The sequence below is a fragment of the Mauremys reevesii genome, linkage group 4 (assembly GCF_016161935.1).
Source record: "Mauremys reevesii isolate NIE-2019 linkage group 4, ASM1616193v1, whole genome shotgun sequence".
Lineage (NCBI taxonomy): Eukaryota > Metazoa > Chordata > Testudines > Geoemydidae > Mauremys > Mauremys reevesii.
Window position 1 is genome coordinate 141,631,124 of NC_052626.1, and position 22,152 is coordinate 141,653,275.

General features: G+C 54.9%; 3 protein-coding genes across 9 annotated transcripts in view; 2 read left to right on the forward strand and 1 right to left on the reverse strand.

The window, feature by feature from the left end:
• Nucleotides 1–3,248: 3,248 nt before the first annotated feature.
• Nucleotides 3,249–11,956, reverse strand: YPEL4 (yippee like 4). 2 transcript variants are annotated; one of them, XM_039535142.1, is made up of 5 exons: nt 11,858–11,956; nt 10,076–10,400; nt 9,719–9,762; nt 5,073–5,181; nt 3,249–4,911 (listed from the first exon to the last, which is right to left on the reverse strand). In XM_039535142.1, exons 2-5 carry the CDS (start codon nt 10,214–10,216, stop codon nt 4,822–4,824), a joined length of 384 nt encoding a protein of 127 aa, XP_039391076.1. In that variant the 5' UTR covers nt 10,217–10,400; nt 11,858–11,956; the 3' UTR covers nt 3,249–4,821. The 2 variants fall into 2 exon arrangements, with proteins under 2 accessions (XP_039391076.1, XP_039391075.1); XM_039535141.1 differs by lacking the exon at nt 11,858–11,956 and adding an exon at nt 11,329–11,517.
• CLP1 (cleavage factor polyribonucleotide kinase subunit 1) lies at nt 11,650–19,449 on the forward strand. Of its 6 annotated transcripts, none has more exons than XM_039535138.1 (3): nt 11,650–11,722; nt 14,641–15,270; nt 17,549–19,449. In XM_039535138.1, the coding sequence occupies exons 2-3, from the start codon at nt 14,665–14,667 to the stop codon at nt 18,218–18,220; spliced, it is 1,278 nt and encodes a 425-aa protein (XP_039391072.1). In that variant the 5' UTR covers nt 11,650–11,722; nt 14,641–14,664; the 3' UTR covers nt 18,221–19,449. The 6 variants fall into 6 exon arrangements, with proteins under 6 accessions (XP_039391072.1, XP_039391070.1, XP_039391068.1 ...); XM_039535136.1 differs by lacking the exon at nt 11,650–11,722 and adding an exon at nt 13,549–13,696; XM_039535134.1 differs by lacking the exon at nt 11,650–11,722 and adding an exon at nt 13,872–14,041.
• A 1,961-nt stretch (nt 19,450–21,410) lies between these two features.
• ZDHHC5 (zinc finger DHHC-type palmitoyltransferase 5) overlaps nt 21,411–22,152 on the forward strand; it is a 41,527-nt gene continuing 40,785 nt past the window's right edge. Inside the window, exon 1 of the mRNA XM_039535418.1 lies at nt 21,411–21,698. The gene's annotated coding sequence lies outside the window, so the exon portion shown is untranslated. The remainder of the gene's footprint in view (nt 21,699–22,152) is intronic.

The window sequence follows — 22,152 nt, forward strand, 5'->3', positions numbered from 1 at the left end:
TGATTGGCCCCCTTACTGCCCCCCCCCCCCAAAGAAGAGACAGGCAGCTGAATTTGCAACTCAGCAGAAGGGGAAAGGAATAAAAAGCCCTAACAAGGAGGAACTGTATCCTCTGCTTGGAGTCTGAGGAGCGGGACTTACTAAGCATAAGCAAAAGATCCCCAGTGGTTGGCCTGGATTAGCCCTAAGGGCACAGAGCTTGCTTATTATAGCAGAGCTTCTATTACCTTTTGAAACTTAAGACAGGAACACATTTGTGTGTACAGTTACCTGCTTTAACCTTCTAAATAACTATTTCCTTTGCCTAGTTAATAAATCTTCAGATACTTTATTTTAGGATTGGTAAGACCCTTCGTTTTCAGTTTAAACTGATTTTTATTGAAAAATTCTCAGGTTTCAAAAATAGAATTATTCAGTTTTTTTCTGATTTTCACTCTACTTTTGTATCATTCAAATATATACAAAATAACTAGTTTGATTAGGAAAATACAATATATGGCATGAGCTATAGTATTACGCTAATACATTAGTCCGTGTGTATATGCAAGGCTGCCTGCTGAAGTAAGGCTCTGTGTTGGTCTAGAAGATAAAATAAACAAAGAGGCACACACGCAAGCTCTGAAGTGTGTTTGCATCCTGACGTACTGATGAATCTCACGCACACCTCGTACACGTGTCAAGCTCTTAGATAACGGTTTAAAGATCTGACCCACTAAAATGTGAAGAAAACAAAAATCTGTATCAGAATATGTTTCAGAACACAAGGAACTAGTCGAAAGTTAAAAAAAAAAAAGAACCGAGAAAAGGATGAAGTTGCGTGTATGTGCTGCCAATTGTGTGGCCCAATTATTAAACGTTAATATTTAAAGACTAATAGTTCTAAGTCTACAGCAGTAAACTGTTTATTCACATGAAAAGTTTTATTTGGGGATTAGAGAGATATTGTTTTCTTAAACTCAGAGGTGGCATTGTGTTTTGAATGCTATTTTAGTTCTGCAGCAAACCACACTGCTGAATGGAATTCAAAGCATTAATCTACAGACTACTTTCCCCCCTGTCTTTCTGTCCACCAAAATAAACCCTGATATTTACCCAGAAAAATTAATAGTTTTTTTGCACTGATTTTCACCTGTTTTTGTTGTGGTGGTAACAAACACTGATAAATCCTCAGGAAAAATTAGAATAAAAACTGAAAATGAAGGGTCCCAAGGATTGGCTACAAGCGTTGTCTTTGGTGTGAGATCTAAAGTGCTGTTGAGCTGGGGTACGTGACTGGTCCTTTGGGCTGGGAGTCACCTGAAGACTGTTGTGATTTTGTGCGTAAAGGCCCATCTGTCAGGCAAGCTTACCTAGGTGGCAAGATAGAGCAGAATACCCATGTTAAGGCTGTTATAGTGCCTGAGACATTCACACTTGATGGTAAAATCTAAGTCTCGAACTCCCAGACGGGTTGTGGTTTGTGCCCTGCCTCTTAACAGTCTGCCTGTAGGCTGGTACTCATGCTCCTCAGCCACTGCTGGATGACAGAATGAATGGCATTTTGAACCAGATATGGCCATTTTGACTATTTGGTCATGCCATTTGGTCCCACTTCCTTCCAGCATTTCATGAATGATGTTTTCAGAGACATCCTCAACCAACTCATGATCATCTACTTAGATGATAGTCTCGCTTTTTCAGAGACTCAGGAATTCCATGACCACCCAGTGCGCACTGTTTTCAGGTGGCTTTGCCAAAGTCAACTTGATGCGAAACCTGAGAAATGCAAATCCCTGCACCTTTTTCTCTCTGAAACTGATGCCCACTGAGAGAAACTATGATGTGAGACAAAGAACTGCTGGCTGGCTGAGCTGCCTTTGAGGAATGGAGGCACCTCCTCAAGGAGGCATACAGCTCTGTCCACGTCTGAGCCGAGCAAAAGAAGTTGGAGAAATGCAACAACTCAACCATCAGAATTGCTGGGCTCTTTTTCTCTCCCAATCTGACTTGTTACGTACTGTCCAGGGACTAAGAACGGGATGGCAATGCCTTGCCACACAAGGATGAGGAGTATGAAATGGAGCAGGAAGCTTCCACCACTGTCATTAAACCGTCCCACTTTTGTGTGTGGGAGCCTCACGCTCACGTGATGACCACTTGCCATCCCTTGCTTCCAAGTGACCAGTTTGTGGCCTCAATCTGCCAGAATCCCCAAAGTTTCATCTACAACACGACCCGTTTTATTGTGGGGATCATCTCTACATGCCTGAGGACAGCTCCTGGCTTCAGGTGCTAGAGTTGTGCCATGACTCGCCCATGGCTGGACATTTCAGCCCATTTAAAATCTGGCCCCTGATCACTAGGTACTTCTGATGGCTGATCTTATGAACGGATGTTAAAAACAACGCTGGGTCATGCAACCTGTGTGCCCATAGGAAGAATCCATGAGCCGAGTCAAGCCCATGGGCGTCCTTCAGCCCTTCTCCACACCTCCTTGTCCTCGCTCTACCCCCTCAATGGACTTTATTGTTGAGTTACTGCGCTTCCAAGGGCACTCACTTATCCTGACCATAGTGGACTTCCTGACCAAGCTGCCTCATTTTATTCCCTACTGCACTGTGCCATCTTTGATTTGCTTTGACCACTAGTTTGTCTCATGATCACCACTTCTGCCCTCTGATTCTGCTCTGCCCACTAGGTTGCACTGCCTAGACCCCAGTGTGTGACCGGGGGCTCTGATGCCAGCAGGGTGTGCTGTGCTGGGATTGTGGGGGGCTCTGAAGCCAGTGGGGGGAGGTGAGGTTGAGGGGCCATTGATGCTGGCAGGGGCTGCTCTGACACCAGTGGGGTGCTACTGTGCTCGGGGTGGAGGGTTTTCTGATGCCATGAGGGGGTTCTCTGCTCAGGTTGGGGGGACCTCTGATGCCAGTGGAGGGGAGGGGAGGTCAGGATGCTATTGATGCTGGCAAGGTCTGCTTTGACACCGGTGGGGGGTTACTGTGCTCGGGTAGGGATGAGGGCTGTGATGCCAGAAGGGGTGCTGTGTGATGAGGTTGGTTGGGGGTCTCTGATTCAGTGGGAGGTGCTGTGCTCTGGGTGGGGGCGGCGATGCCAGTGGGAGATCTTTAATCCATCCCCCCTGTGATTCTCTCAGACCCAGTGCCCTTGGGGGTGAGTGGGGGTCCATGCTGCTCAGACACCACAGCACCCTCCACCCATGCCAGCCCCTCCCCCAGAAGGGCCAGGGCTGACAGGCCCGGCATGAGCCTCCTCCGCTAAAGGATGCCCCTGCTAGGTGGACATGCCTTGACTAGCTCCCTCCCCCAGTAACAGACTCTCTCCATCTTCTATAAAAACATCTTTATTTATAATACAAAACCCCGCGTGCGCTGGTGCTGGTGCCACAGTGTTGGGGCCCCCGGGCCAGGCCCCGTGGCAGCGATGAGGGGGCAAGGATGGGCAGTGCCCAGGGGTCACCAAGGCACGGCGACCCACAGAACCAAATGGCCCAGAGCAGACATGAAGGAGTGCGGAAGAAGGCCCAAGGGAGGGACGCGGGAGCAGGGAAATGAACAGCAGAGTCCCAGGCCCAGCTCTGGACCCTCTCACCCCAGGCCTGAAGGGGGAAGCTCCCACCTTCTCATCCCCCACTCTGAGCCCCAGGCCCAGGGGGGCCAGCTCCAACCTTCCCACCCCAGGCCAGGGGCCCGCCTCCCACCCTCTCCCCCCAAGTCCAAGCCCTAGACTGGGGAGGCTGGTTTGGACCATCGCATCCCCTCACTCCAAGCCTAGGGCCAGGAGGGGCCAGTTCCCAACCTCACACGCCAAGCCCCAGACTGCTCCGACCTTCCCACCTCCCACTCATAGTCCTAGGTCAGGGGTCCAGCTCTGACCCACCCACCCCCCAACCCTAGGCCAGGGGTCCAGTTCTGACCCTTCCCACTCCCAACTCCTCATTCAAAGTCCCAGGCCAGGAGCCGGATTCTGATCCTCCTCCCCACACACACTCTGGGGCCAGGGGGCCTGGCTCTGCCCCCTCTGCCCCCCACCCCACACTGAGCCCCAGTCCAGTGGGGCCTGTGGTGACCCTCTAGCCCCAGGCCAGGGGGGCCAGCTCCTACCTTCTCTCCCCCAATGCCACCCTGAGCCCCAGGCTGGGGTGGCTTCCCTGATCCCATTGCCCTCTCACTCAGAGCCCCACGTGGGGAGGGGGCCAGCTTTGAGTCTGTTCTCATGCCCATGCTGGGGGGGGAGGCAACTCTGATCTTCCCCCCTCCACCCCAGAGCCCCATGCCAAGGGGGGCTGGCTCTGATCCTCATCACCAAGCGTGGGAGGGGAGCTCTCTGATGCTAATGCCCTCCACCCCACACCAGGGGGCCAGCTTTGATCCTCCTGGCCTCTCCCCCCACAGCCCCACACTGGGGGGTGGGGGGGGTTGCACTCAGCTCCCTCACCCCACCAGTTCCCCTCAGTGCCATACCAAAGGAACTGTCTCCTTGCTCCCCATCTCACAGGGCAGGCTCTAGCTAATGGGGAGAGACACTCCCACTCTCCGATTGGGGGAGACACTAGCAGCAGGAGTCAGGCTCCCAGGGGTCTGTGCCCCACAGTGCTAGCAGGGGGTCGGTGCCTGCAGGCTCTGAGCCCAGCAGGATGCCCACCCCGGGGCTGGCCTCCCAGTCCCTGCCTGGTGCTGGGGGTGGGGCGAGGTCCCCGGACCCCCTGCTCCCGAAAGGCGATCATTGTGCAGGGGAGTTCTCGTGCTGGGATGGGCAATGTGGCAGCGTGATCAGGGAGGAGGAGGCCATGCTGCTGGGGCCGTGGCTGCAACCCCGCCCCCCTCAGTCCCAGCCGTTGTCCTTCACCATGTGCGACATCTCAATGATGAACTTCCCCTCCTTGTACTTCTGGCTGGTCTCGAAGGCCTGTTCCTGGGGGAGGGGAGAGAGAGCAGAGCATCTGAGCCAGCCCCCTCCTCTAGGGCATGCTGTTCTCCCCAGCTGGGGGCACAGTCTGTCCTGCCCAGTCCCGCTTCCCCAGCAGGGGGTGCTGCGACATTGGGGGATTCCTGCAGGGCTGGGGCAGTACTCACATATTTCCACCCCAGGGTGGTCTTGCAGCTCTCACAGAAAATGTCGGCCACAGAGTGAAGCCCAGTGAGCAGGAGGCGCTGTTCAGCCGGCCCGCAGCCAACGTTAACCCTGGCACCAGAAAGAGGAGCAGGGTGGGACAGGGTCACAGTCTGACTTCCACCCCCACATCCCAGCCCCTGCAGGGCTAAGTTCCCTCTCAGCTGCGCAGCCACCCAGCAGTCTATCAAGTGCCGCACACTTCAGGTGCCGCTCACCCCACTGCCGTGCTGCTCCTGCCCTCTGCCTTGGGCTGCACCCCCTGGCCAGCTGCTCCCGGGAGCCTCCTGCTTGCTGTGCAGAGAGGAGAAGGGGGGGGACATCACAGCCCCCTCCCCCGTCTATGTACCCCATCTCCACAGAATAGGGGGAGGGGACACGACAGGGCTCAGGAGTGGGACATGGGGCTGAGCTTCCTGGCAGCTGTTGCTGTGTCTGAACAAGCAGGCAGGTGACTGCTGATGTATTTAAAAGGGCAGCATACTTAAAGGGGCAACACATCTCTCTCTCTCTCTCTCTCTCTCTCTCTCTCTCTCACTCACACACACACACACACACACACACTGTCTCTGTCTCACACACACAGTCACAAACACAAACCACACTCCCACACACCTATGCACCACTCTATGTCTCTCTCACACACCACACTGTGTGTCTCTCACACTCACCTCCCAACACATACTTGTATTGTTGTTGTTGTTCTTGATACTTCCTGCAATGCACATATATTCTCTGTAAATTTATTCTTTCAAAGTGGTGTTATTTTAGTTTCTGGACTGGTTTATGCATTTCATAAGTTTTATTTCTCTCTTATGCTTAAATTTAATTTTTGAGTAGTGAGTCCTAAAATGCCTAACCTGTCTTGGCTGGAGTAATTAGCCCTATGGTAATGTGTGTATGTGTGTTTTCTTTCTACTGGTGGCAATGCACATGCACATTACCTCGGTATTGGTGCACATAACAAAGTTCATTTCACTCACGGATGGAAAAAATTAGAGGGAACATTGCTGTGGTAGTGGGGGTTGAATTCAGATGCCAGGGCCCCTAGAAGCTGTGGGGGAGTGTCGTGGTGCCCTAGCAAACATACAGCCCATACAAGACCAGACTGGTCAGGCTTAACCCCCAGGCCCTGCTGCGATCAAAGCCCAGAAGCCCAGTCTGGCTCAGGGATGTGGGGCAGAGCTGAGTCTCATTGATGCACTGGAGACGCTGCAGATTCCCAGTGGCTTCATGAAGAGGCTGAGTGGGAAGGGGGGACTAGCTGGGCCTTGGTGGGGCAAGCCCTGGGGAGGAGCAGGCACCTAGCAGGGCCCCATGGAACTCTGCCTGGGATGAAGCGAACTCACCTAAGGGTCCCTCCAGCCATCAGCCCACACCAGCATGTGAGACAGTACCAGCATGTGGTCAATGGTAAGAGCTGCTCCTAGATCAGGAGTAGGCAAACTTTTTGGCCTGAGGGCCACATCTCAGTATGGAAATTGTATGGGGGGCTGGATGGGGCAGGGGATTGGGGCACGTGGGGGGGATGAGGGCTCTGGCGGGGGGGTGCAGACTCTGGGGTGGAGCTGGGGATGAGGGGTTTGGGGTGCAAGATGGTGCTCCGGGCTGGGATGGAGGGGTTCAGAAAGAGGGAGGGGGCTCTCAGCTGGGCCAGGGGATTGGGGCACATGGGGGGGTCAGGCTTCAGCTGGGGGTGCAGACTCTGAGGTGGGGCTGGGGATGAGGGGTTTGGGGTGCAGGAGGGTGCTCCAGGCTAGGATCAAAGGCTTTGGATGGCAATCAGGGCTGGGACAAGGGGTTGGGGCACAGGGGTGGGGTGGCTCAGGGGTGCAGGATCTGGGCGGCACTTACCTGAAGCAGCTCCTGGAAACAGCAGCCCATCCCCCCTCTGGCTCTCATGCAGAGGTGGGGCCACACCACTCTGCATGCTGCCCTGTCCGCAGGCACTGCCTCTGCAGCTCCCATTGGCCACGGTTCCCGGGAGCTGCAGAGCCGTCGCTTGGGGCAGGGGCACCGTGCAGAGCCTCCAGTTGCCCCTGCTGCCGGGAGCCACATGCGGAGCGGAGCAAGGCAAGCCCCTGATCATGCTCCCTGGCTGGAGCACCAGAGCGGGGAAAGCTCCCAACCCCGCTCCCCGGCGGGAGCGTGAGGGACGGATTAAAAGGTCCAACAGGCTGGATGCGGCCCGCGGGCCACAGTTTGTCCACCCCTGTCCTAGATCTAATGGCATCACTAGGAGTCTCTACTCCTGGGGGAATTCTGCACCACTGCAGACGTGTAGAATTCATGTATCCCGCAGACTTTTTTTTTTCTGCAGAAAATACTTTTCTGCCCAAGGGTGCTGCAGTTCTGCCTTTAGCCCACAAGAGGCCACTGTGGTGCCAGAACAATCAGCAGCATGAACGCAGCCAGCTGTTCTGGCTCCACAGCAGCCTCTGGTGGGCAAAAGGCAGAACTGCAGCATTTCTGGGGCAGAATGTATTTTCTGTGGGGAAAAAAAATTCTGTATGTGCCCAGTGTGCAGAATTCCCCCAGGAGTAGAATGAGAAAGACCTGGGAGTGGCCTGCTAAGAGCAGGGAACAGAGATTACTATATTTTGGGACTTTGTGAGTTTTGTTTTGCATGCTGATGCTAAGAAATCCAGCCCCTAAGGAGGGGTGGCTGAACAGAGAGCAGCCTGAGTGTGGTGTTTATTGAGGAGCCCTGAAGAGAGGAAAGTGAGGCATGGTGCTTCCAGAGCATTTACTGGCCACAAGTGCGCACCTGGCCAGCAAGTGGGCACCTGGGAGGTTGCTGACCCTGTAACACTCTCCCAAAGGGTGGCACTAAGAACGCCTTTCAAAAATGGGCCACTGTGCCTTTTGCTAGCCAGCAAGGATGTGGCTGTATTCCCCAGAGGCTCCTTGCCCGTCATTAAGCAAAGCTGCATGAGAACCAGCCAGCAAAGAGGGCATTTCTGTTGTTCCCACAGAACAGAGAAAACTAGTCCCAGCCTGACCAGTCTCTAATGCAAAGCAGACAAACTCATAGCAGTGAGAACCATGCAGCTACGCTACTGAGCCAAGGCAGCAAGGAGCCACCATGCCACGCCACCCACAGCCTCAGACAGCGCCCAAACCACGGCCCCGGGAACCCTAAATCCTTAGGGCACAGTCTGTCCAGCTCTGCCTTCTCTCTGCCATGTCGTTCACAGATTCCAAGGCCAGAAGGCACTGTTGTGAGCATCTGCTCTGACCTCCTGTATAACCTACACCAGAGAACTTCCCTGAACTAATTCCTGTTCGACGCAGAGCAGATTTCTTAGAAAAACAGCCAATCCTGATTTTAAAATGGCCAGGGATGGAGAATCCACCAGGACCCTTGGTAAATTGCTCCACTGGTTAATTACCCGCACTGTTAAATATGTGCACCTTATTTCCAGCCTGAATGTGTCTAGCTTCAACTTGTAGCCATTGGACACTGTTATACCTTTGTCTGCTAGCCCAAAGAGCCCTCTACTCTCACATTTCTGGACCCCAGGTAGGTACTTCTAGACTGTGATCAAGTCACCCCTTAACCTGCTCTTTACTAAGCTAAATAGATTAAGCTCCTGGAGTCTATCACTATAAAGCAGGTTTTCCAATCCCTTCATCATTCTCATGGCTCTTCCCAGACCCCTCTCCAATGTATCAACATCCTTCTTGAAGGGTGAGCACCAGTAGTAGACACAGGATTCCAGCAGCAGTTGCACCAGAGCCACATACAGGGGTACAAAAGCATCTCTGCTCCTACTCACGATTGCTCGGTCATGTCTGGGCATTGGCCATGGCCACCCATAAGCCATGGACCAGACAAGGGAGAACGTTCCTAGATACTTCTATGTCAATAGCCATTGCTGTTGGCAATGGGATGGCCCATTGGCTGAGTGGTAGAGGTTGTGACCCCCTGCCAGAGTTGACAGTGATGTGGCTGGGGTGGATTTTCATCCCCTCCCCATTGCAATCCCAGCTCCTCGCTGGGATCACCCTGGAGCAGACTGACAGGGAGAACCCTGGGCTTGGAGACGAGCCAACCCATATGAGACATCTTTGGGGAGGAAGACCCCAGCGCAAGATGTTTTGGAGATGGGGCCTGACAAGTTACTGCCAGCTCGAGCAGGCAATTGTCTGCTGGGGAATGGTGCTGAGACATGGGCTGCGGTGTGCTCTAATGGAGCCCAGAGAGTGAGGCACATTGGGGCAAGGTTATACATCACCATGACAATGGCTGTGATTCTATCCCAGGACTCACCACCTCGAGACCCCATTCCAGAGACTCCACCTCTGAGTCCAGATGCCAACAGTCACCCTCTTTTGGGTCATGCAGAACAGAGATGGCCTAAATTATTAGCTCTTTGGAGCAGGGACCATCTCTGTTCTGGGTCTGTACAGCACCTAGCACAACAGGGTCCTGCTCCACAGCTGGGTGACCAAGGCACTACCGTAATACACCTATCAACGATAACAACTGGTAATATGGCTCTAGCTGCTGCCTGCTCCCTTCTGACTGGCTGCAAGCTCTCCACCCCCACCCGTACTCTCCCCCGCTTGTAACTGATGGAGTGATGGATCACGGAGGGGCACTCACACAGAATTGAACAGGTAGGCTCGGCCATGGCTCCCCTGGAAAGACTGCAGAGACAAAGGACAGGAATTATACCCTACCCCCCTCCCACCCTGAAACAACCCTGGTCCCCACCATCCACCTTCAATCACTGCTGTGGGGAAGCTCACAGCACCCAGGGCCTGGCTGGGCACCGACAGGGCATTGCCATGGGCAAGATGGGCAGTGGCAAGGCATGGCGGTGAGGAAGCTCACAGTGGTGGGGTCCTCAGCTGGGCACCGGCAGGGCACGGCCCTGCAGAAGCTCCCAGTGGCAGGGCGCAGGGCCAGTGGGCAGCCTGGTGGCTAGTGCAGGCCCCTGGCAGGCTGGAGCGGCTGTACCTTGGAGATGAGCTCATCGTGCTTGGCCAGGTGGGCCTGGCAGTGCACACAGCTGTAGGTGCGGTGGCAGTGCGGAAGGTAGCTGCGGAAGGTCTTGGTGGGCAGGCAGGCGGCGGGCGGCCCTGGCTCACAGCTGGGCATGACAGGCTGGAGGGCGATACCCTGGCGGGGCGGGGGGGCGGGCGCTGTGCACCCCCCACACAGTCGGTCGCAGGTGAAGCAGCGAAGCAGGTTGGCTAGAGCCGTGTTTCAGGGTGGGAAGAGTTTGGGGGGGCTGCACAGCCGGGGCCCCCCCAGATGAGAACCAGGCCGAAAGGGGAGTCACCTGCAGAGAACGAGAGAGAGGAGGGCAATGAATCGGGGGGCCGCCCCTATGGCCCACGCCCACTCTGGCTCCCTCCGCCTGGGACACTGGGAAGAGCGCCCTCTGGTAGGGAAGGGGAAAGGGTCCCCAGCTCTCTTCTCCCCCGTGCGCTGCCCCCCAACCCAGGAAGCATCCCCCGCTAGAGCTAGAAAGGAAATGCACAGTCCTGGTGAGCTAATTCTCTGGCTGGCCAACCTACGCCCCTGCGCTGGGGACAGCACCCCCTGCTGGGACAAAGGGATGGTCCTCGTCATGGGGTCTCTTCTCCCCATGCTTCTGTCACTGCCCTGATGAGAGCGCCCCCTGCTGGGACAGACCCTTTCCCACCACTGAGCCCCCAGTCTCCCCAGCTCCCAACCCCCAGCCCAGAGACAGTGCCCCATGCTGGTCACAGCCTGGAACTGCCTTCTAAAAAATCCACGCCTGAGTTTGGCACCAGCCTGACCCAGCTGACTGAGACAGCCCCCAACTCGCTGCACGCGTGTCACGCTCCCCCCTCGCTAGTGGACAATGGGCTCACAAACCGGGGCAGCCCAGTGCCAGAACCCCACAAGGTCGGTCCCCTCTTTCTCATCCAGGGAATAACCTAAGGGACCAGAGGGGGGCGTGAGGCAGAAAGTGACATCTGGGGGCGGGGCGGGGGGGGGTTCCCAAGGTTGAGCTCCCCGCAGAGAAGGGAAATGGAGGAGGATCTGGCGTGGGAAAGTTGCAAGTGGGATGGGAGGGGATGGTGCGGGGCTGGGCTCTCTCCTCACGGGCTGGATTGATGGATGATGCAGGGGAGGGGAGAGACCCAGGCTCCGTTTGCGGGGCCAGCTGCGGCGGGAGGACAAAGTTTCTCCGCGCAGCCCTTGGCTCTCAGCCCCCCCCCTCCCCCGCCGCCCCTCACCTTGAAATCTCGTCCCGAGAGCCCCGTCCGTCCGTCCCGCGGCCGCTCCTCCGGCGGAGGGGGATCGCCCTGGGGCTGTGCGGGGCGCAGAGGGCCGGCTCAGGGGGCCGGGGGGCCGCGGCTGGGGGGCGAATGGGGCCCTGGGGCTCGGGCTGGAGCCGAATGTGGCTGTGTGTTGTGGCACCGCATCATAACATTGAGTCATCCCCCCCCCACCTCCCGCTACGTCAGAAAGGGGCTGGGAGGCGCGGGGAGGGAGGGGGCCGGGGCCACTGGGGCTGGGCTGCGGGGGTGGGGGGCGCAGTGATTGGAGGGGGTGGACATGGGGCAGGGGTGGAGCGGCGGGGGGAGGCGCAGGGCCAGCAGTACCCCGGGACGCGCGGGGCGCGCACAGGTAATAAATCATGTATTGCGCCTCTGACGCAGGGAGAGGGGAGCGAGAGACAGCTCGGGATCACGGGCTGCAAATCTGCCTGCGCCCCCCAGACCCCAGGCCAGGGCTCCCCGCTGCAGAGCAACTGCGATCTACCTGGCTGGAGATACCCAGCGCACTAAGAGCCCCAAACCTGTCAAATATGAGACAGCCCCAGGCCCTGTCCCCCTGATCTCACTGTCCCAAATCCTGGCACCCACACGGCATGCCACTCCCCTAAACGCTGGCACGCCCGATCTCACTCCCCCAAACTCTGGCACTCCCGACCTCACTGCCCAAAACACTGGCACCTACACAGCATGCCACTCCCCTAAACACTGGCATCCCCTGATCTCACAGCCCCAAACTCTGGCACCCCTGATTTCACTGTCCAAAACACTGGCACCCACACAGCATGCCACTCCCCTAAACACTGGCACCCCCTGATCTGACTGCCCCAAACATTGGCACCACACAGCATGCTGCTCCCCCAAACATGAGCACCCCCAATCTCCCTCCCCCAAACATTGGCACCAACATGGCATGCTGCTCCCACAAACACTGGCACCTCCTGATCTCACTCCCTCAAACACTGGCACCCACATGACATGCCACTCCCCCAAACACTGGCTCCCCCTAATCTCAGTGACCCAAACATTTGCACCCACATTGCATACTACTCCCCAAACATTGGTACCCCCTTATCTCACTGCCCCAAACACTGGCACTCACATGGCATGCCACTCCCCCAAACACTGTCACACTGTTGTGTGACAGCTCCAACACTGATAGCTGAATTTGCAATATCCCCAAACACTGACTCTGTTTTTGCTCCCCACAAACACTGACTGGATCTGTGACCAATCACAAGTCAAGGGAGCCCTGATCTATGACACTTCAAGTAGTGGCCTTCCCAATTGCTACCAAATAGCAACATTGACTCATGATCACCAGGTATCCGGCATCTTGCGTGACACTCCAGCGTCAGGCAGCCCCCTGTGCCAGCCCACCCTGAATGTCATGCACCTTCTGAGAGGCTCCACTGGCAAAAGTCTTCAGGCAGCTGGCCCAGGTAGCAGGGAGAGATGGGTGGGGGGAGACTCAGCACTACCCCCAGGCTGCCCAAGCCAGAACCCTGCCCCACAGAGACCCTCTCTCCTCCCCAAAGCCTAGCCTCCAAAAGAGACACCCCAACTAGACCCCGGCCAGGAAGGCCCAAGCCAGAGCCTGGACCCTGAGAGAGGTCCCCTGCCCCCGTCGCCATCTGCCCAGCTACCTCAGCACTCCTAGATCTTTCAGCACCTACCCAACTTAGGCTGCACCCAAATACCTCATCCACCTGGCACCCACTGACTTAGATGCATCCAGAACCCACTGAGCAATCCAGCCACCCGCTCCCCATAGACACCCTCATGCAACACCGCCCCAGCCTCGCTGCTGCTAAGTTTTGTGTGGCTCCATGTCCCGGCCCCATTATTGTTCAGACAAGGGGGTGTCACCATGGGCTGAAGTTTACATCCATGTGCGCGTTATTTGCATATATGCAATTCAACCCTTAAACGATTTGCATACAATGTCACTCTTGGTGCTGTGCACCGCATAGCTGGGCAGCCGTGTGGCCCTGCCGCGGACCTGCCCACTGGGCTGCAGCCGGACCCCAGTTCCAGATCAGGGCCGTTCTCTGCAGCATAGTTTGGCCTGATATTTGGGAACTACAACTCCCGTCAGGCCCTGCGCTCATCCGCCATTCCAACTCTCTACTTCCGGGTTCGGCCTATACAGGAGAACTACATCCCCCAGCAGGCAACGCGCCTCTCTCCCTGCACTTCCGGGGCCGGCCAATTCTCCCGTCAGGCACTATGCCTTTACGCACTTCCGGCCCCGGGGCCGGATGTGCGCGTAGCCTCAGGTCTCCTGGTTGGTTGGTTTATCGCCTGGTGGTGGCGGCGGCAGCAGGTGAGTGACTCTTGTGGGGCCCGGCTGGGTTTGGCCCCTCTGCGGCCCGTTCCCTAGCACCGGCTGTTGCCATGGCGACACCCAGTAACGCCCTTTGCTGCCTTTACGGCCGTGGGGGGCAACGCGCCGCCCGCAGCGCCCAGTGGCCGCGGTTCGCCGGTCCCGGCCCGCGGGGAGCAGCGCGGGTTGCAGGGACGTGCTGGCCGCCGCCTCCATGGGCCGGGAAGGGCGAACTCCGGCTACTGAGAGCCGCGGCCCGCCAGTGGGTTACCCTGAGGGGCCGCGTGTTGCGCCCCGCCGCTTGAAGGGGAGGGGTGGCGCCGCCATTCCCGGTGGGAGCCCTAGGTACCGGGGGGGGGTTGCCGCCATTGTCGGGGTGTGAGGGGGGGTATCGCCATCTTTCCTTGCGGGTGAGGAGCCTGGCCACAGCGGGGGGGGGGCAGTGCTGCCATAGGGGGGTGCTGCCGCTGCCATTTGTATGAGTGACGCTGTAGTGACTCCCATGCACCCACCCAGTGGTTTGTTTTCCCATATGAAGCTGCAGTGACTAAAGCTGTCTTGCCTGGGGCAGCGTCTAGGGGGTGAAGCAGCGACATCCCTTCTCTGGTCCAACCGTTTCCATGGCCATCGTCTCCGTGGCCCAGTGCCCGATAGCCTTGGTGCTCGTTGGTGTGTGGTGCTCTCTGCGCGTGGTGAGGAATATCGTTTAATCAGTGGAGTTCCAGAATAACCAATTGCATCGCAGTGTGGGGAGTGGGAACCCTCCTCACATCCGTATATAATAACGCCTGGGTCTGTGTGACACTGTAGAGCATCGCAGGGAACGGAGCCCTCTACCAGCTCCAGATAGGGGACCAGAGAGTGGGATTGAGTAGAGTGGAATTCGGGCGGGTGTGATGGAAGAGCATTATACTCCCTGTGATGTGACCTCATTCCTTGTATAGGCCTGAAACAGACACGGGATAGAGATGGCAGAGGAGGCTGGGGATGAGAAGAAGCAGGTGGCAAAGTTTGAGCTGGAGCGGGAGACGGAGCTTCGCTTTGAGGTGGAGGCCTCGCAGACTGTCCAGCTGGAGCTGCTGGCAGGCATGGCAGAGATCTTCGGCACCGAGCTGACCCGTAACAAGAAGTTCACTTTCGATGCTGGTGCCAAGGTGGCCGTGTTCACGTGGCATGGCTGCACAGTGCAGCTGAGTGGCCGCACTGAAGTGGCTTACATATCGAAGGACACACCCATGCTGCTCTACCTCAACACCCACACAGCCCTGGAGCAGATGCGGCGGCAAGCAGAGCGCGAGGATGAGCGGGGGCCCCGGGTCATGGTGGTGGGGCCCACGGATGTGGGTAAGTCGACAGTGTGCCGGCTGCTGCTGAACTACGCTGTGCGGCTAGGGCGCCGACCCACCTTCGTGGAGCTGGACGTGGGCCAAGGCTCGGTCTCCATCCCTGGCACCATGGGGGCACTGTATATCGAGCGGCCTGCTGATGTAGAGGAGGGCTTCTCTGTCCAGGCCCCCCTTGTCTATCACTTTGGCTCCACCACTCCAGGCACCAACATCAAACTCTATAACAAGGTGAGCAGTGGCAGATCTGGGGGGTGAAATTCAAGGCAGCCAGGGCTCTTTCCCACACACACACAAATGTTTCTGGAGACATAGCAACCTTTAATGACCAAAACATCTGGTTCTGAGGGAGGGAGGAGTAAAGCAGGCTGTACATGGAACAGTGCCCTTTGGAGATGAGATGCTGATATGTACATGTACCGTGGTCCTACTGGAGAAAAGGGTAGGTGGGCACCTTCTCCACAGTCCAGAGTATTTTGGAAGGAGAATGCCAATGTGCACACCGCCCTCACACCAGGGGATGGTTCAGGCATCTCCATCCTCCCTGGGCTAGACCAATCCAGCAATGTGAATTCACATATGCACACTTGTTGGTGGGGAAAGGCAGAGACTGCCCCATGCTGAGACCTTTTCTTAGCCCTGAACTCACATGAATAGATAGGTGAGGGACTGGGCCAAAGAAAAAGGAATTACTGGCAGTAAAGGGGTAATATTCCCTTGTCGCCCCACCCCACGATCATCTCTGGCCCTGCTCAGCTGTATTTTCATCATCTAGTCTGGATGAAATGAGAAGAAGGGCGTTTGACTTGTTGCTTCCTCTTTATCTTCTCTTATTATCAGTACTCTTTAATCTGTTTTGCGCTACCTTGGAAGGAAACAAGCTTGCATCATGGACTGGAAGTCACGGCTCTCAGGCCAACTCTGCCGCTGACTTCCTGTGTGACCTTGGCAAGTTAATACACTTTCAGATAACACAAGAACCCAGGGTCACCAAATGAAATTGATAAACAGCAGGTTTAAAACAAAATAAGGAAGTATTTCTTCACACAGTGCACAGTTAACCTGTGGAACTCTTTGACAGAGGACATTGTGAAAGCCAAAAATATACCTGGGTTCAAAAAATAATTAGATACGTTCATGGAGGTTAGGTCCATCAATGGCTATTAGCCAAGATGTTCAGGGCTGCAATCCTATGTTCAGGGTGTCCCTAAGCCTCTGATTGCCAGAATCTGGGACTGGACAACGAGATGGATTGCTTGATAATTGCCCTGTTCTTTTCATTCCTTCTGAAGCATCTGGCACTGACCACTATTAGAAGACAGGATACTGGGCTAGATGGACCATTGGTCTGACCCAGTATGGCTGTTCTTAAGTCACTTCCTTATCTGCAGAATAGGGACAGGGTCGGGGGAGAGATAGCTCAGTGGTTTGAGCATTGGCCTGCTAAACCCAGGGTTGTAAGTTCAGTCATTGAGGGGGCCACTTAGAGATCTGGGGCAAAATCAGTACTTGGTCCTCCTAGTGAAGGCAGGGGGCTGGACTAAATGACCTTTCAGGGTCCCTTCCAGCTTGATGAGATAGATATAGCTCCATATATTTTATTAAAACATTTGCATGGTTTGAGATGAACACTGACATTTATTAACCCAAGATGTAAATACTGTCCAAAGACAGAATATTCTTAATTACACATCCTTGCAGGTAGCTTATTATCTTGATTGAGATAAACCTTTATTAAAAATATAGCTTGAAAAGACTTAAGATGGGGAAAAAACAGGAATAAAAAGGATATTCTGTTTATTTGATTATTTGGCAACTTCTATGTTAAAAGAGCAGAGTTTAGCATTTCACACAGTCCTGTTCATTAGGGATGATGCTGATATTGTCTCTCTAAAGCAGCAATAACTGTCACTTGCTATATTTCATTGTAGATACAAACCTACATTGTTTTTCTGAATCTCTGTATAGTATCTCCAGCACAACAATAAGCAAATCTCTCCTCTGAGACCTCAAATGTAGAGGTCCAGAAGAAATAACCATTTACTTTAATAACCATTCAATAGGTAGGGTGTTAAATATCCAATCTGATTAGCCTTCTAGAAGCAAATAAATACACTGGTGCTTAATAATTGTCCAAGTAACCATACAAAATATAGTTATTTGTATCCCCTGCCTCATGGGTAAAGGACAAGACACAGTTTCCTGATGGAGTGTATCTCTCTTATGAAGCTGTGCTCTGCCATGCTTAATTTGTCATGCCAGGGTATCTAAAGTGAGATGCTTGGACAGGAAGATTTGCATTTCCATTTCTCCTCCACTGAGTAAAATGTCAGTATCAGGGCTGCTCAAGGGCAATTTATGTGATCAGGCCACCACCTAGTGGCAGCCTGCAAAGGATATAAGCCGCACCTTGAGAAAGGGAAAGACCATAGGTGGAGCCATTTCAGATAGTACAGTTATCGTGTGTTTTCCTTGAGTTCCAATTAGCCATGCTGCTTCCTCTCTGCAGATCACATCTCGCTTGGCTGACGTCTTTAACCAGCGCTGCGAAGTGAACCGCCGGGCTTCAGTCAGTGGCTGCGTTATCAACACGTGCGGCTGGGTGAAGGGCTCAGGGTACCACGCCCTGGTGCATGCCGCCTCAGCCTTTGAGGTGGATGTGGTGGTAGTGCTGGACCAGGAGCGCCTATACAATGAGCTGAAGCGGGACCTGCCCCATTTTGTGCGCACAGTGCTGCTCCCCAAATCGGGTGGGGTGGTAGAGCGCTCCAAGGACTTCCGGCGGGAGTGCCGGGATGACCGCATCCGTGAGTACTTTTACGGCTTCCGTGGCTGCTTCTACCCCCACGCCTTCGATGTCAAATTCTCCGATGTCAAGATCTACAAGGTGGGGGCTCCCACCATCCCTGACTCATGCCTGCCCCTGGGCATGTCGCAGGAGGACAACCAGCTCAAGCTTGTGCCAGTGACGCCGGGCCGTGACATGGTGCACCATCTGCTGAGCGTCAGCACTGCTGATGGCAGTGAGGAGAACATCTCCGAGACTAGCGTGGCTGGCTTCATCGTCGTCACTGGGGTGGACGTAGATCGCCAGGTCTTCACAGTGCTGTCACCAGCACCTCGCCCACTGCCCAAGAACTTCCTGCTGATCATGGACATCCGCTTCATGGACCTTAAGTAGGGACTGCACTGGAACAGAAGAGGTGGAGTCCACCAGGACTATTGTGTCTCTGTTGTGGACAGCCCTTTTACCAATTGAAGGGGGTGGAGACTGCCACACAGACTGAATCATTTGAAACCAGTGTGGGAAGGGGTAGAGGCTGCTGTCCAGATCAAACCATTGGGAGAAACCAAAGTGGGTCAGGTGAGGTTTGCGGATTAATTTGTAGACAGAAGCAGGGAGGGAATGTGGGATTAAATGTAACTGTAAATGGTTCACTGTCTACATCCTTCTCTAGGTTCCCTTCTCCTCCTTAGATTTCAGTGACTGAAATCTGGACCCATTGTCCCTTTTACACAGCCAGTGCTTTATGGGTCTCCTTTTGTAGGAGAGGATCAATATTGTTTTATATTTTTGTAATTTTAATAAACTTCTTGGTATTTTGCTGGTCTCTGGTGACAGTGGATGAATTTTGAGTAACCTACTGCAGTGTGAGAGAGGGATCTGCAGGGCACGCACACAGGAGGCACTGCTGGGGCTTGGAAAGGGGAATTTCAATGTGATGCCCACAGAGAAACTGGACAGATTGGAACAGGGCCATATGAAGTATGCTGGGGCACTTCAGCACAGTGGATCATCACAGGAGCCAGGCTAAGAACCAACAATTTCATTTTCTAGGCCCTTCACCTCTCCTGTGCTATGGAGATGTCTGCTCCACATTGTTGCCAGCTTGGATCACCAATTTCTCCAATATTCCAACCAATAACTTCACACTTCCCCTTAACCATCGAATGAGCTCCCTATAAACATCTTGAGCATTTCTCCTTCAACTCCCTCCTTAAAGCTCGCCTCTGCTGTAATGCATACAGCACCCGTAGCTGGCATCCCGTGACTGCTCTTTGTGATCATTTCCTTGTTTCCCCACCCTTCCTGTCAGTTGTACTCAGCTGATAGTTAGAGTGGTAGACTTGTTCTGTGTTTATACAGCACCTAGCCCCTCATCTATGACTGGCTGCTACTGCAATAAAAGTAGACAGTTGTTTTTACTGGGTATGAAGCAAGGAATTTGCCACTGGAAGGGAAGACCATGCCAAGGAACTGCTGCTAGTTGGTGGAACTTCAGGGTAAGAGAGGGGAGAAACAAGTTTGCAAATACAGAAGGCAGGGAGGAAGAATGTAATGCTGGAGACTGCATAGCAGGAGAGAGAGAGGAAAGGATTGTGGGATTTTAAGCACACAGGAGGAAAAGTTTGTGAATTTTTGGTTGGGGAATTTGGGTTGTCCTGACCTCTCTAGCCAGGAGGTGGCATTGTTGATTAAACCCATATAGTGACTTCCTGTGTCAAAGCAGTAATGCTCCACTGACTATATGATTTAGTTACCAAAGAGTGAATTAATGGGGAAGGGACATACCTAAATTTCCGAGTTTAAGTCGTGCACTGTGATCTGAGTTAATGGCATGCACACACACTCAAGCTTTCACTTGTTCTAAGGATCAAAACTTTCTTCACAGGTCAGGACCAGTTGCTTAAGCAGATGCACATCCCAGTTGCCAGAGGTGTGAAAACCTCATGTGTCCTGGGATTGCATCAGAACTACTGCCTCAGAGGTGCAAATTCTGCATCTCCCCTCCTGTGATCACCAGTCCCTTTAACTTTCTGGAAGTGCTTTGGGCCTGGGAGCCAGTGGGGGGTGGGGAATAAAACAGGACATGCCATGCAACTGTTACAAGAGGACCTCATGGCTGGGATATGCATGATGCTGTGAAGACAAACCAAGGCTAGAGGAGCATTTTGTGTCCCATAAGCCTGTGGGGTGGAATGTCAGTCAATCAGGTGTTTTCCTTGTTCCAGCCCCTTGCATGATAGTTGGAGCTCACCCAGCTCAGGTGGTAGAACACCAGCATTAGTGAGGGAGGCTGGCCTTACCTGTGCTATGACTCAGGACATCTGGTTCAATTCCTGGCTCTGCTGCAGGTCACCTGTATGACCTCAGGCAAGTCATTTAGCATCTCTGGGCCTCAGTTACCCTCTGTAAAAAGAGAATAATGATCCTCCCTTTGTCTCTTGTCCATTTAAACTGTGACTGCTTTAGTGCAGAGACTGTCTCTGCTATATGCATGTCTCCTATCCCCTGATCATTACCTCATCTAACTTCATATGCCCCAGCAGGGGCCCTGCATATTAGTCTTCATAAGAATGCCATGTTGGGGCAGAATAAAGGTCCATCTAGCCCAACAGCCTGTCTTCCAACAGTGGCCAATGCCAGGTGCCCCAAGGGAATGAACAGAACAGGTAATCATCAAGTGATCCATCCCCTGTGGCCCATTCGCAGCTTCTGGCAAACAGAGCCTGATTGCCTGGAGCAACTTCCCCTCTTGAGAGAGAGTTCCTTTTTAAATTGCTGTAGTCCTTTTGATCTCTGGGGTGTTCTGGTTTTGTCTTGTCATGCCGTTGTCTCTTAACAACATGCAGGTGTTTGCAGAGAATAGTGAGCTATTCCTTCCTCCTCATTTTTCTTTACAGCTCACCTGAGCTGTTTGGCATCCTGCTTGGAGTATAAGGTGGGAGCAAGGAGATAACCTAGATGCTGGGCTCTATCATGCATCCGACGAAGTGCGTATTCACCCACGGAAGCTCATGCTCCAATACGTCTGTTAGTCTATAAGGTGCCACCGGACTCTGTGTGGCTCTATCATGGTGTCACTGGGACGGGGGTGGGGGGTCACACCCACTGACAATGGGACGGTGGTGGGGCTGGACCATGGACTCATTGGGATGGGGTGTGTTGCACAGGCTGGGGGTGAACTGTACCATGGAGTCACTGGGTTGGGGGTCACCCCCCTAGACACTGGGATGGGCTAGCCCATGGTTTCACTGGGTTGGCGGGGGGATCAATCCCCTCTGCTGGTTTTTTAATTGCTTTAAATAGAGCCCCTCCCCCAATAATCAATCTAACCAGAGGGGCGAGTTCTTTAAGGCGATCTCCCGGATCAGCCACTGGCAGTGCACGTTTTATCACGCTAGGCGGGGATGAGCACTGATTGGACAGGGAATTTGTCAATCAGCATGGCGGGTACGAATCTGGCCTCTGGAACCGAGTGGGTCCCGAGCACGCGCTGAACATCCCATCGCTCAGTGGTCCGCTCCTCTGCCCCCCTACCCCTCCTCCCTGATTGCGAGGCTCTGGCGCACGCGCAGAGCGATGACGTGGTTGTCCACTTCTCTGGGCATGTGCAACAGCTCTTCCTTCTCTCGCTCTCCCTTCCGCCAATCAGCTACTGGCAGTATTCGGACGGGCGCGCGACCCGGCGACGGCCGCTCGGTGGGGGGGAGGAGTGGGCGGAGCGCGCGCCTTGGGACCAACCGGCGAGCGGAGCGCGCGCCCGAATGGGCTCGGGAGCGCGCGCTTCCTCCCTGCTGCCTGGACGCGCCTCTCACACAGGGAGCCGGGCCGGGCCGGGCCGGGCGCAGGCGGAGGGAGCGACTGTGCGGTGCGGGTGAGTGCGGGCTGGGCCGGGCCCATCTCCATGGGCAGCGCGGGGAGCCGGGGAAAAGCGCCTCGGGGAGGCCGGGCCTCGCTCCGGGCCTAGCCGCCCCCGGCATCGGACACTGGCCCGGAGAGAGAGAGAGAGAGACCGACCCCTCCCCCCTCTGCGCTCCTGGACAGCCTCATCCCCCCCCCACCGATCTCTCCCCTCTCACCGGCCCTCCCCCGTAGCGCGCAGTATCCAGCACCCCCACTGCCCCGACCCCTCAACCCCCACTGTTCTCCCCTCAGACCCCTCAACCCCCACTGCCCCCTTCTCCAGCACCCCCACCTGCACAGAGCCCGTGTCCCCCACTGCCCCTCCTCAGACCCCTCAACCCCGCGCTGCCCCTCCCCAGACCCCTCAACCCCTCACTGCCCCCTTCCTCCAGCGCCCCCACCTGCACAGAGCCCGTGTCCCCCAC